This window comes from Taeniopygia guttata, chromosome 2 (assembly GCF_048771995.1).
Source record: "Taeniopygia guttata chromosome 2, bTaeGut7.mat, whole genome shotgun sequence".
NCBI lineage: Eukaryota > Metazoa > Chordata > Aves > Passeriformes > Estrildidae > Taeniopygia > Taeniopygia guttata.
The window spans coordinates 9,147,664-9,160,098 of NC_133026.1; the positions used below are offsets into that span (position 1 = coordinate 9,147,664).

Genomic DNA, 12,435 nt, shown 5'->3' on the forward strand with positions numbered 1-12,435 from the left:
TCCTCCATCTGATGTTACCAGAGTTTTCAGAAAGCTGTCTTGGAGATGAAAGACCTCCTAAATTACACAACAGGAAAATAGCTGTAATGGTGCATATATTTTGCTTCCAAGATGAAAGTCACCTTCTTACACTGAAAAAGGCACAGATATTAAAACATGCATAAACAAGGTTAAGAAAATGTAAAATGCGATTATTCTGATGGGAAGGAAGCGAGCTGGACCAGGATCACTTTAGGTTTCTGTTTATGTTTTTCTAGTGATTTCCAGGTTAATGGAAAACATATTTTAAGTCTTCTTCAAAACACAAGTGAAATTTCAACACATAACACAGGACCATGAAAACTGCCATGCCAGGGCTGTCTAAACCCAAAGACGGCTAACAGTATGTATTTAATGGGAAGATCCAAAACCTTCATATAAAGGACAGTGCTCATGGGAAAATTATTTCCTATACCCCAGAAAAAGACCCTTTATTTAAAGCTGTGTTTCTGTGGTACCCTTATACTTTATTTCTCTTAGCCTTATTTAATATAACAGTGAGAAGTTTCTTTTACCCATTTAAATACTCCTATGAACTGCTACTATTTTAAAACTATAAATCCTTGGCCATTTTGTGATGGTGTGATCCACCAGCCTTCCCAAAAAAACATTTTCCTGCCTTTAATTTTCCTGAAAGCAGGTTCCATTTGATCTGTTTGTTAACTTGTACACTCTGTGGCACAGGCCCTAGGTGATCTTTTTCCACTTCCTGGCAGTACAAGGAGGATCCCTGGAATTTAGTGATTCTTTTGGCTGCTTCACTTTCGGCCTGAACACAGGAACCTCTCTCAATCAAAATCGTGTAAGGTGCAGTATTAAGGGCCACACACCTGAGCCAGAGCTGGCTGAAATCTCTTTTCAGAGCAGATGAAATGTGCATATCCAAGTCTTCAGCAGGGAATTTGTGCCCCTCCCTGTGAGCCTCCTGTTCCCACCTTGGATAGTCAGACCCCACCCCTCCAGCAAGAGACACCGGCACTGCTCCCACCCCCCAAATAAAAGCAAAGCACCAGCTGTTAATGCTGTATTCACAATACCATACTCCACAGACAACGTGACTTTATTCACAAATATGATTTTTACAGAGGTAGAACAAAATACTTTGTATAATCTTTTTTTTTTTTTTAACTATATACATATAAAGAATATAATAGAATGACGAGAAAGAAAAGGTTGTAAACAAAACAATATTATGCCATCAAATACAGTACAAACAGCATGCATGAACAGCTTCAAATGAAATCTTGCTGGTGTAACTATTTTTTTTCTCATGTGGTAAATGAAAAGTAGTAAAGAGTCATGCTCTAATTGGATTGAGTATGCCACAGCTCTGCAATTTTGTTTTAATTATTTTTTTCTTTTACAATAAACCAACAGGATCACTTTCTTTTCACTGTGGTGGGGAATGCTTTTGTAATGCCCAATGTAATATTAACAGAAAAATATAATAATCAAATCTACAAAGTGTACTCTCATTTAAAAAGCAAAACCATAGAAACTGTACAGTTTTAAAAAGCGAATTATCTCAAATGCTTCTTAAGAGAATTTTCTAAAGAAAGAATAAAATATGCAGAATAAAAATGAGGAGAGCTATTGTTCTGTAACAAAGCTAATCAAATACTTGTTTTCTGTTCCAATAAACAGTTTTTTAAATTAATGACTATTCTGGAAATTATGAAGTGGGCCAGGTTTTATTAATGTTCCACTTGACTAATAAAGCATGAACTCCTTACAGGTACTATAGCTGTCATTCCCCTGGGAATGGATGGGATTGGTTCTGCATGCATGCTGGAGACAGGGACAAGGTTTAGTCATGGGAGTAGATTCTAAAAATATTTTGAAATGTGTTAAACATTTAGTAGCTTCTATAAAAATAATCTGGCTTGTTTTGCTACTGGATTGATTTGGATTTGTGATTTTCTGCTGAAATTCATTCCTGGCCAAGGACTTCCACTGGGATGGGAGTTACCTGGGCTGCAGCAGGTCCCATGACAGTGGCCAACAGCAATGGTTACAGGTCACACCTGAACAGCTGCAGCCAACAGCAAACCCCACACTGCTGTTCAGCCCTGTGCCTCGGGCTGAACCTCGAGGATCTGGGATCTGGGGAATGGTGCTGCCCTGCCTCTCCATTCCTCTAACTCCCAGCCCATGTGAAGGCTGGAGAGAGCAACTGTGCTTTGGCTCCTGTGACGCATTAGCTCTGGTGACAGCCACCTTTCTGTCTCTCCTATCTGGACACACTGACTGCACCAGCAGGGCTCTGGTCAGATCCCTGCCCTGCTCAGGGACAGCAGCTGTGTGTGCTGCCTTGGAGAAAACAGGGATTTCTGCCTCTGAGCAGTGAGGTTAAACTGCCCTCCTGCAGGTCACCACCTAAAATGTCATTTAAAGGTTCAAGCACACAAACAGAACCTGTACACTCAGTTTGTCAAGAATGTAAGCATATCCAATATCAAACACGTGCTGTTTGTGGCCAAGTCAGGCACCAGACCCAGCTTCAATGGAAATGAGTTTACTAAAGATCAGCAGAAAATTGAACAGAGAAGGATGGTGGGTCTCATTTGACTCTGAGCTCCCAGGTGATCCCAGTGTTCAGGCAGAAGCTCAGCTCAACCTGACAGTGAACATGGGGTGCACCCCACGTCTAGTGCAAGTGACTGGGGGTGGCCTGAATGACATCCTTCACCAGATCACAAGGATTAAGATAACTGCAGTGAAAATAAATTCCTGCCCTGCATGGAAAATCCATCTCTGTGGCTTCATCCATGGCTTTGGCATCTTCCTGGGAAATGGATAGTCAGATCCCTCTAGATTGCTCTGGTGCAACTGAAACCTGCATTTCACTAATTGACCCTGCAGCAGATTACCACCCCCAGAAGCAGGGCATTAATTGAGAGGTGTGAACAGTGTGCTATGCACAGATGAAACATTCTGTGTGGTTGTTTACAGTCAACAGAATAAGCCTTGCACCTCTTTGTGGAAGAACTGTACAAAACATGGCTGAAATAACAGGATTGTCGATGACGGTCAGTGGGAGATACTCTAACCCTCTGAATAAGACTGCATCTTTCTGCTCTACAAAGATGAATAAAACAATACATTCCTGCCCCATTAGCCTTGGGAAGATTAATGCCCTCTAATCTACTCTAAATAAACTCTGAAGCATCAAGTCCCACACTCAGCTGCTTGTGAATTAATAGGGATCACCCTGAAATTGCTATTATGAAATGCAAATATTTGCAAAAGAACAATTAAAAAATATTCCTGAAGTGCAACGAAAGGCTCGTCAGTCATGTTTGTGGTATGCACAGGGACAGTAAGGAGGCAAACACTAATGAATCCCAGGGCAGAAATCTGTGGTAAAACCCCATTAGCCCACTGGCAGTGGGTGATGGCACAGCATCTAACACTGGAAAATCATTTCACCCAGTAATCAGAGGGCTTGACTTATGATGCCCCAGTTTTGATTCTTTGGACAGTTTGTTTGCATACACCTGTATTTTCAGAAAGCTCCAGTACGTGGCTCACAGTAAATCTACTTCAAACACTTGCTGATACAGCTCAAACTGATCTCATCTGCCCTGATCTGAAATTTTGTGTTAGCTAAAGTAATAAAAGAATCCTGGTAAACCTAGATTATCAAATAAAAAAGGCAATTTTCTCATTTATACTCCATTAGTTTTTTTTAGTTATTGCTAGGAAAGCTCTAAAATGCTTAGGTCATAAAATAAACATGTGGCTTAATGTACAGTATGTGTACTTAAGAGGATGATGGCATCTGCAGTAACTGCTCTGCACTGCTACAGTGATGGGATGCACAAATTAAGCAACAGCATATATCAAGTAAAGCATACAAAAATGTATGGCAAAAAGTAACAAGCCTTCTGCTTTTTTTATTTTCTTTTTTGTTTTTTATTTTAAGGAACTCTTTAATTGCTAAAAAGAAGAAATCACCAATACCCACACCTACAACACAAAATTGCAACATGGTTGATTTTGACTGATGCTCATCACCTCTGTGCCAGCAAAACTGTGTGATACTGTTATTTTTAACATTTCACTGATTAGAAGTTTATGAAAGCTCCCCTTCCCAAATTAAATTCAATGATATATTTTCCAGTGTTGAAGTTAAACAATTAGCCTAATACGGTTTCAAGCACACAATACTCATAAGATTTTGGGGGAAAAGCACCCCAGATTCTTGCACCACGGAGATGTAGGATAGCAGATGAAAAAGCATCCAAGTATTCACTTTTGAGAATGAAATGAATAGCTTAGATCACTTAGGTGCCTTCAATAATTTTAGTCTCAGGCCCTTCATTCAAACATATCAGAGTACTTTCTATCAATAATGTAAATTCCTTTAGAAGAGTGCCACAACTAAACCTGTGAAATCACAGAAGCAAGATTGCATATCCAAACCATTTACAGACATATTTTAGCAGTACTTTGCAACAGTAGGCATTAGGCTTTTGAGAACACATGAATCTCTGAAATTCAATCTTTGTGCTGCTTTACCCCTTCATGCTCAGTTCAAATAGGTGTCCTGCAGAACAAGGAGTGAGCAAAGCCTCTGCAGAGAGCTGCAACAAATGCCTGGATCAGACAAACTCGATGAGAGTCGTAAAATGCAGATTGGAGATTTCTTCTTCAGCCAGGCTTTTACAGAAATACACTTTCCTGGCTAAAATGGATGGCACAGCGGAGCTTTACAGAGGGAAATGCAAAGATATAAAGGGGAGAATCCCATTTTCTTCCTCAGTAATCCCATAAAACCAACAATCTCTTTCCATAACAGCTCCAGACAATTACCTGACTGCTGACAGGACCTTTCCCATCACCTGAGGGGAGCCTATGCTCTCCTCTTCTGTGCTGTCATGCCAGGTACATGAGTTGTGCTCATTTTTCCCTGGATTCCCATTAATGTGACCAACATGTTTTCTCCCCAGTTGCAACAACCATGCAAGCCTCTTTTACTCATAGTTCAGATTTTGTGCCTCTCATGGCACAAAGCTGAAAAGTAAACAACAGTTAAGAAAACATTTGCTTGCCAAAGCCTGGCATGAGAAGGTGTAAGCTCTTCTTGCCAGAGTCTGGACCTGTGTTTGCTCACACCCACAGCACTGTTTCATGCTTCAGCTTGGCACTGTATGGGAACAATCACCATCCTCTTCAGCCCTCACTCTTATTTAGCTTTGGAGAAGTTAAAAAATATAACAGAACACTGTTTTCTGAGACTATATCGACTGCACTAATTACCCACAATATTGTATATTTGCTATTAAGAACATTAATGTGTGCTTTCAAAGTGTGACATTCAGGGCTTCAAGGATGTAGGAGGAATTAGATGAATTGTTCTGTCACTTAATCCGAGGCTTTGATGTACTTTTAAAAAATTGTTTAAAACCCCAAAAAAACAGAATACACATTTTAACTGTTGAACTTTTACCAGCTAAAGCAGTTTGTAAGGACCCTATCACTATGTGGTTACAACAGAAGATACACAGTTAAGGTCAGGTCACGGTTTCCAAGAACATTCACAGGGACTGAGGATGAGGAAAACGAGGGATGGATTCTGCAGGAACCTTCAGGAGACTGAGCTGCTCACTGGGGAAGGGCCTTGAGTATTGCATTCACTTCCTCTGCCACCGCTGTCAAAGCAAACTCAAACTGCTCCTGTGGAGAGAACAAATGCACACCCTGAATAATAAAACAAAACACTTTCCACAAAGCCTGGTGCTCTATTCTGCAGCTGAATGTCCTCAAGACATTGTTAAAAATACGAATATGCACGGCGAACTGTACACTGCAATGGAAAGGAACAAAATGTTCTGGGAGTATTGATGTTTGACAGCATCTTGAAGCTGGAGTAATTTTAATGGAGAAAAATGTTAGCAGCAGAGCCCAAGCTGTTGGGGCACAGTGATATATTGCCATTGCATGGTCAGAAAGGCTTGGGAGTAGCTGATCACCAACCATTTCCTTCTGACACAGATGGGAACTCAATATATTATTGAAATATGAAGTAAGTGAGATGCTGTAAAGCAGAGACTTTGGCTTTTCTCAGAACTGTTTCTAGTTGAAAGAATCTAAAATACATATCTCCTCCCCTGATATCTATTATATAGAACAATATCTGGTTTTTGGCTTACCTGTCATTGATCTTCTTGAACCTCTCTTTTTAATGTCCATTCCACACTCAGAAATTACTCAATTTTGTTAAGACCACTCCTATATAAGAAATACTTGGGAAGGCTTTTCTCTGCTTTACTGTAACCTCAACACCAAAATTATTTACCAGCTTCTGTCCTGGGTTGGCAGAGGTGTGAGGGACACAGCCATGAATGGCTACTTCTTCTAAATGCAACCCTAACACACTCTTGAACTGTGTACTCCTACAGAAGGACAAAGCAGTTTTAAATCCTCATGGTTAACAGGTGTTGCATTTTCCAAGCAAGTGATTTTTTTTTTCTCAGTAATTTAGCTTACTGAAATAGCTGACAAGGTGATTTGGAGTTTGAGACTTTCCAGTGGAAGGTTTTCTCAAAATATAGGCAAATCAAAGACACCAGATGAGGACTGTGGAGAAGTTATTGGATTTTCTGGAAGTACTCCAGAGGCTTAAGCCAGCTGGGGCCAAGAGCTGCTGAGGAATCGACTCTGATGATGCAGGTTTGAGATGCACCCTGCAAAGCAGCCCAAGATCACTGCTGGGACACTGTCTGTGTCTCCCATTAGAAAACTGGAGGTCTGTACCTCTGGCATCTCAGATGGGGCTGCCAGGGGCTGTTACAGAACACAGCCACCCCCAAAAGTGATCACTGAACCAATAACATTAATTTTCCATAGTGTTTCATTTTACTGCAGAAAGGTTCAGGAAGGATGAAAGAACAAACTACAGATGTACAACTCATAGTTCAGAAAGGCAGCTGACTCTTAATTCCTGCAATCCAGTGCCAGTCTTCTCTGCCTTGTCTTACCCAACTGCAGTCAGCTCCCATGTGGAGATGCTTCAGAGAAGCAATGATGGGCACAGTGCCAGAGCAGAAAAAGCAGAATAAAACAGAATAATTTCTCAGCGACACTGCCATTCAAGAATTTTGCTGTCTGCTTGTTGCTGTCAAAGTGGCAGCCATGTACACTTGCTGGACTGCAGCCAACAGCTTTTAATCAGACATCAATTCACCCTGAAGAGTAGGACTCATCCTCAGCAGGCACTGAAGATGGTGTGCAAGACTGCCTAAGGCTCCCTGCTCTGTCTAAGGTCTCTGCAATTAAAGGAAACTCTGGGAAAGATGGGGCCATCCAGGAGCATCAGCTGTATTTTAACTGGAGCACAATGAGTGTGTGAGGGAAGCTGGAGAGCAGCAGTGTCAGAGAGGGCATATATGGGCCATTTTGGGGCAGAACCAAACTGGATGCTTGCACCAGCTCAAAAAGCCTGAGGAAGTGTCTGCTTTACCCAGGGACTGAGCAACAGGCAGTGTGACCTTAATGACTGAGACAAAACAATTTGCAGAGAATAATCTGCACAGCCAGAGCTCAGAACTCACTGCAAAGGGACAGGAGAGCAGAAATGAGATATGTGGGGACATGGCCTGTCAGGGATGGCCAGCTGAGCTCTTCCCCCCCATCCTTCTGCATAACACAGCCAGGTGAAAGGCAGGGAGTGCAGCTTCCACCCATGTGCATCACCACCCTCCCAGGAAAAGTCTTCCCACACCTTCCACACTTTTCCATGAGGACAACTGCAGTTACAGCAAATTAATGTCAGTAATTTTTAAAGGAGCTCGGTTTGTTGTTTTGTACAGCTACACTGCCATTCACATATTTTATTTGCATGTACAAGACTGCCTGGAGATGAATTTTAATATCTAGCTTTGCTTAGAAAATGCAGCTGGACAGACATTCTGTGGTCTCAGTTCAGCTATAATGTAGAGGTGACAAGAATATACTTAATAAAAAGTAACTATGGATATGTTTCATTAAGTCTACAAATAAAAATTCCCAGGTTCATGTAGCATATATAACAAAGTAAGGAATCTATCTAATATTATAGATTGTGAGAGGATATAGGAGACAGGAAAAAAAAAAAAAGAAATATATCTTTTTCCTATCACAGAGAATACACTTCGTCCTTCATTACTTTTTCCTCTCATATGTGACATATCAATTCTATTTTACATTTCCCCTGGAAAAAAAAAATCCAACAAACCCACAAATCCTCTATTATGCTTCTTAGAAATGCAGAATGCTGTTATGATAATTTCATTTCAATTTATTATATACAGTGCTTCTGAATTAAAGATCCCTTCCAGAAGACAAAATTGTGCAAACAAATCTTTCCCATGCCTATTGGAAAGGTGGAGCGCTGCCTGCTGGAAACAAAATAACATTGCTGAAGGAAGTTGGTGTTTATTTTGCCTAGGGATATTCTGTAATTGGCATTTCTAACCTGACTTTTAATCCATCGTTTTAAATTACTCCTAGAGTCTAATATTCCTCATTTGTATTCAGTTGGGAAAGCACAGGGGTTTGTTTAAATCCATCAGAAAAATTCTCTGGGGATTATGCATTGCTAGCATGTAACCAGATATTTATAATTTGCAAGACATTAGCTTGAATAAGTGATTTGGGTGGTTTTGAGAAAATGACAATGATGGAAGAAGGAGCAAGAGAAGAGATAAGCAATATCCTGAGAAAATTTTTCATTCTGGATGAAAACACAGGATACATTTGTTTTCTGGAGCTCTTCCAGACAAACGTTTGGAGGGAAAAAACATGTCTTGAGGGAGATTTTCATGGAATTCAGGTAACTATTGGTGAGCTAAGTAGGAGAAGTTGTTCATATAACCTCATTCTTTGGTTCTGGAGCGATGTTTTATTCTTTTGTTGAAGGCAACAAGCCATAATTTCTGTACCCTGAAAAGGAAACTATAATCTGAGCTCTATGTTGCCACAGAGCTGCTACATATTTTGAATGCATTTGCAGAGTAGTCCAGGATTTGCATCTTACCTCAGAGTAAATATATATGACACTGGATACTGTGTGCTATTTGCCTTTTGTTCCAGTTGGAATAATCAAAGCAGAAAAAGACTTGTGCAATTTTATGTCCTCCTTGCAGATAAAGATTAGTTAGATTTGACTGCTCATCTTTATTTTTTATGCACTTATTTAATTGGTAAATAATAATTAACATTCCCCAAGTGTTTTTCAGCAGTACTTTCCCCTATTATTAGTGGGAAATAACATGATTGGGAAGAGATTCAGGAAAAATTATGAACCAATGATTCCTGCAACACACATTTATTTCACCTTTGCCCCTCAGCAATTTCAATTCACTGCAGAATTTCATATCAATTCCAGCCTGGCCAAGACACAGGGCTGTCACATTGCTCTTGTTACTCAGTTTGGGACTATAACTATCATTTGATATTTTATAAGGCCATAAACAGATTTATTTCACCTTCATACCATGAAAGATTTTTTTTATTGTCATATTTGCAGCTCTTAACTTGTGGCATATATCCCACAATATCATTCCATACATCACTAGACTTGTTAACAACAGAAAGTTTCATTTCTAATTTAAGGTACTAGAATTGCACCATCAGCTTCTATGTTTAAAAGTTTTACATTGTGGAAAAATGTCAAAACTATTACAGCTGACAGGAATTTGAGAATAAGGCATTCATCTCACCAAAGTGTAAAAATATAGTTGCCATGTTACATCCATAAAGGCTGATGCAAGCTCCTCCATTTGAAGATATTAAACATTACTTGATTCCCTGCAAAATGTATTTCCTTTAATTCAAAACTTCTGAGATATTTTTTTTTCAGCAAAAAATATCAAATGCAGCAGTTACATTCTCTTTAATGAGTAGAAGCTTTAAAAAAAATATTACATGCACAGTTAAGCACAGATACTCTAAGAAAATAATCCATAGTTCAGGATGAAAGCAAGAACATTCTTTCAAATGCACATTTTCTTGAGCAGGCTTTAGCATAGACTGTTGTCTTGACTGCCCTTCATATATGATAATTAAGATAGATGCTGGAGATGTTACAAGAAAGAACAGTAAACACCAAAGAAAGTAACCCAGATAAATCTTCAGCATAAATAAACCTCAGTTGGTAGGGAGCCAAACAGAGTAATCAGCAAGCGACCTGCGTTAAATTAGGTCATACCCTTTCTCTTCTGTCATGAAAACAACTACTGTGAAAGACCTTTAATGTATTTAAAATCCCAGTGGATTTATTGACAGTACCTTTGTCTGGACCATGCCTGGTCTCTGGTCCCTCAAGTGCTCCAGGGTAGCAGCAATATCAATCTCTTTAGCACCTGCAACAAACCACAAATTGGGCTGAGTTCAGAGCACAAGATAATCCATGCTGCATCTGTCAATCTCTTGCTATCGGGTTCCCTTTGGGCTAACAGTCCAATTGAAAATTATTACATCCATCTCTCAGCAGACTTGGCAGGCAGCTGCAATTTTTGTCTTCATATAGAAAAATAAGAGGTTGGGGCACCTTTTACTAACATTAATTCAAGAGAAACCAGAGAAAAACAAATTCTTAAAAATGTCTCTGCACCAGAGCAGAATATATTTTGTGCAACTTTAAGGTCTGTCATGGCAATGCCACTGAGTGTCCCCTTTGTCACTTCTAAGAGTATGCACTGAATTAAGGGCCTGAACCACACAATGATTAATGCTGTAAAAACAAGATTTAGGTCACCTTTTGCCACCTGCAGCTGGCACCCAGAAAACCTGTCTGTGGCTTCCTAGATCAGGACCTTGCTGTGCGGCCACTGTGTCACCTGGCCAGTCTATGACATTTTCTTTAGGTTCCACTCCAGGTGTCTGGACACAGCTGCCCTGTAGCCATTGGTAGCACCAGGGCATGTCAAGCAGGCACAGACAGCCTGGCTGGGACTGGCTCCCTGCCCCCTGCACACAGAGGAGCTTTCTTTCAAAAATGAACTACGGAGATCAAAGCAAGTCCTTGAGACTCTTCCCTTTCTTATAATCCACAAAAATTAGAGAATTGAAGGGGACTGGGAGATGCTGATTTCCTCCTCAATTTCCTCCAGTGACTGATATTTCAAGATCACCCTCCTCATTTTCCTTAAGTGCCTAATCTGATATTTTATGAAGGGACTGAGGGGGAATCAGGATTTTGGTCCTTCCTGTATGAGCTTCAAGAATAAAAACCTGTCTGGAAAGCCTTTGAGGTGAAAAGTTCACATGGAGAATTTGGTTTTCTTGTATCTGCTCCCTTCTGCATCTTGCAAGAACATCTCAGGGTACCAAAGCACCAGGCAGATGGGCAGAGGGTCACCCTAATGCAACTGTCCCACCCCATACCTGCTCCACTATGCCCTACTGCCCTGGGTGGCTGTTCACTCTCCTAGGCTACAGGAGCTTGGACACATGCTGACCTCAGGTCTCTCCTATTTTGTACATTCACTTTTGTCATTGGATGGTTTATCAAGGGCAGGGATTGGCCACAATTCTGGAATCTGCTCTATTTTAAGGGATACTTGGTGTTGTGCTCCGAAGAAGACTTGTCAACTGCTTCCTGCTGCCTGCTCCTACAAATTTCCTGAGCCACCCTCTGCCAGTTTGGGACTTCCTTCTGGAGGCATTTAAATATCCCTAAATATTCACAGGGGTCTCAGTGGCCAGCTTGTGGGCTATGCACCTAGAGCATTGCTGCTGCAATGTAACTTGTACACATCTAGAACACATACTTGTTGAATTCCCAGAACTAGATTTGGAGAATTGGACCCAACACTTACCACTCTTCCTACAACTCTTGTAATTTAAGTGCTTGTCTATCTATATTTGGGGTCATATCAATGCAAACATCATGCACCTCCTCATTTTCCCAACTCAACTTTATAGCTCAAAAACATCTTTTAAAAAATCCAGAAAAGCAATGAATAGTGAATGATTTAATTTGGTTTCCTTGATAAAATATATGAAATTATATTTTAAAATATTATCAGCTCTACAGGAATAATTGATTTGGAATATGTTCTTCAAATAAATGAAAATATGTTCTTCAGCTGTATCAGAAATTGAATTAATTATTTCAGTAAATATCATAGTGACAATTTAGAAATGGTATCTTACAGACAGTTTTGCTAATTACCATGGATTGGAGCATTGCACACCTTTCGCTCCCCACCTCTCCCCAGGATTTACAGCAATGAGCTTTGAAAAAAAAAATAGAAGGTTTTATTCTAAAATTTAAACCCCACAAATCTCCTTACAACAGAGCAAAGCAATACTTAAACACACTGTAAAGTCTGATAACGGTGACAGTAATTATACCTTAAATCTGTTGCAGGTTTTGCAGTGGCAATTCATCTGGAAAGCATCACTAAA

At 40.1% G+C, this 12,435-nt stretch overlaps 1 protein-coding gene across 2 annotated transcripts in view; it reads right to left on the minus strand.

Moving 5' to 3' along the window:
• Window positions 1-1,081: 1,081 nt before the first annotated feature.
• PTPRN2 (protein tyrosine phosphatase receptor type N2) overlaps window positions 1,082-12,435 on the minus strand; it is a 667,249-nt gene continuing 655,895 nt past the window's right edge. For both annotated transcript variants that reach the window (XM_032747124.3, XM_072925319.1), the window contains 2 exons: window positions 10,312-10,385; window positions 1,082-5,718 (listed from right to left, as the gene is read on the minus strand). In XM_032747124.3, the coding sequence (XP_032603015.3) occupies window positions 5,647-5,718; window positions 10,312-10,385 (146 nt within the window). In that variant the 3' untranslated portion in view covers window positions 1,082-5,646. The remainder of the gene's footprint in view (window positions 5,719-10,311; window positions 10,386-12,435) is intronic.